We start from the raw sequence: 1,405 nt of genomic DNA, 5'->3' as shown, positions 1-1,405 counted from the left end.
AAGAGAATACTCTGCTTTATTAGGAAGATCTTGATTGCCTACCAGCTCATAAACAGCAGGATAGGATAACAAGTTCACCAGTGCTAGAAAAGACTAAATGGAGAGAAAGAAAATAGTCATTTAAATGGTACATTTTTTTCAACCACATCCATGGAAAAATCCTTAGTGTAAAGTTTTATAGCTGTATGACTGTGACAGTTACTTTAATTTTTAAATAAGCCTAATTATAATTAATTCACATAAATACCTACATATATGGTAAGTATAAAACAGCTAACATGAACACCAGTAATCTACAAGCTGACAATCCATGACATAACAACTGCTATAGAACGTAATACATGAAGTTTGGAAAATGTTTTAAAATGCCATGTATCTCTTGCAAAGTTTGGATCTGACAAAAAAATTCAATAATCCAACTTTTTCATTCTTTGCACTGTTATATCTGATATGTAAGAGAATACAAGAGAATAATAGGGACTCTGCAGCAAGATATTAAATTCTATATATTCTTGCCCTTGGGCCACAAGGCTTTTAAGTACATTCACTGAAATCCAACTAACCTAAATATTATGGTTAATTTTAAAAACCATGGCTTTTCCTATCAAAACCAGCTCATTTTCAGGTACGATCTTACTAAGTTACTTTCTCCACAAAATTTTTAAGCTCCCTGCTCTCATTTCCTTTTATTAAAAGCAACTATAATATTTTTCTCAAGCACATTTCATTCTTTGACTCTCCAGCTCAAATACATTCAGTGGCTGCCCATCGCCAAACATCAAGTCTAAACTCCTGAGCCGGACTTTCAAGGCACTTTACTAATTGACACTACTTTTCTTCTCTTCACAATCTCAAAAGCCTCATTTCCCATTATTCCCCACATGAATTCTCCACTTTGGTCAGTCAAATCTGCCTGTGGTCTCTTTTAACTGACTGCCACCTACACATACTTTCTTATCCTACTAACATGCTCCTCCCACTTACTCATTATCCCACTTTCTAAGCTTTCAAAAGTTTGCCACATCTCTTCTAAAGACTTTCTAATTAACTCCATGCATCTCTACGAAGCCCTATATTCTGTCAATACTTCTATCTTTTTTGTGTGTTATAGTAATTGTGCTTACCTGTAACTATTAAAAGTTTTCTGTGTCATTTTCTAAAAATTTTCACTAGACACAGAAAATTTGAGAGTCAGACAAATTGATAATTTTCACTAGAATCAGAAAATTGAAAACTTAGAAAATTAACAAGAACATTAAGTTCAATCTCTCATTTAACACATGAAAAAACTTGAGGTCAAGTGAAGTGGCTTGGCCAATGACACACATTCAGAAAATTGGTTGCAGAAATAATCTGTATTTTCTTATTTCCATGCCTAGGTCACTCATTACAAATCACAACATAA

At 33.4% G+C, this 1,405-nt stretch overlaps 1 protein-coding gene across 1 annotated transcript in view; it reads right to left on the bottom strand.

Moving 5' to 3' along the window:
- TBC1D32 (TBC1 domain family, member 32) overlaps nucleotides 1–1,405 on the bottom strand; it is a gene marked incomplete at its 3' end in the record, with an annotated part of 149,181 nt that overhangs the window by 13,385 nt on the left and 134,391 nt on the right. Inside the window, 2 exon segments of the mRNA XM_012643805.1 lie at nucleotides 11–93; nucleotides 342–394. Coding sequence (XP_012499259.1) covers nucleotides 11–93; nucleotides 342–394 — 136 coding nt within the window.

This window comes from Propithecus coquereli, unplaced genomic scaffold (assembly GCF_000956105.1).
Source record: "Propithecus coquereli isolate 6110/MARCELLA unplaced genomic scaffold, Pcoq_1.0 Scaffold200, whole genome shotgun sequence".
In the NCBI taxonomy this organism is placed as follows: Eukaryota; Metazoa; Chordata; class Mammalia; order Primates; family Indriidae; genus Propithecus; species Propithecus coquereli.
Note: the sequence above shows the minus strand (reverse complement) of the source record. Positions and strands in the feature narration are given on the sequence as shown.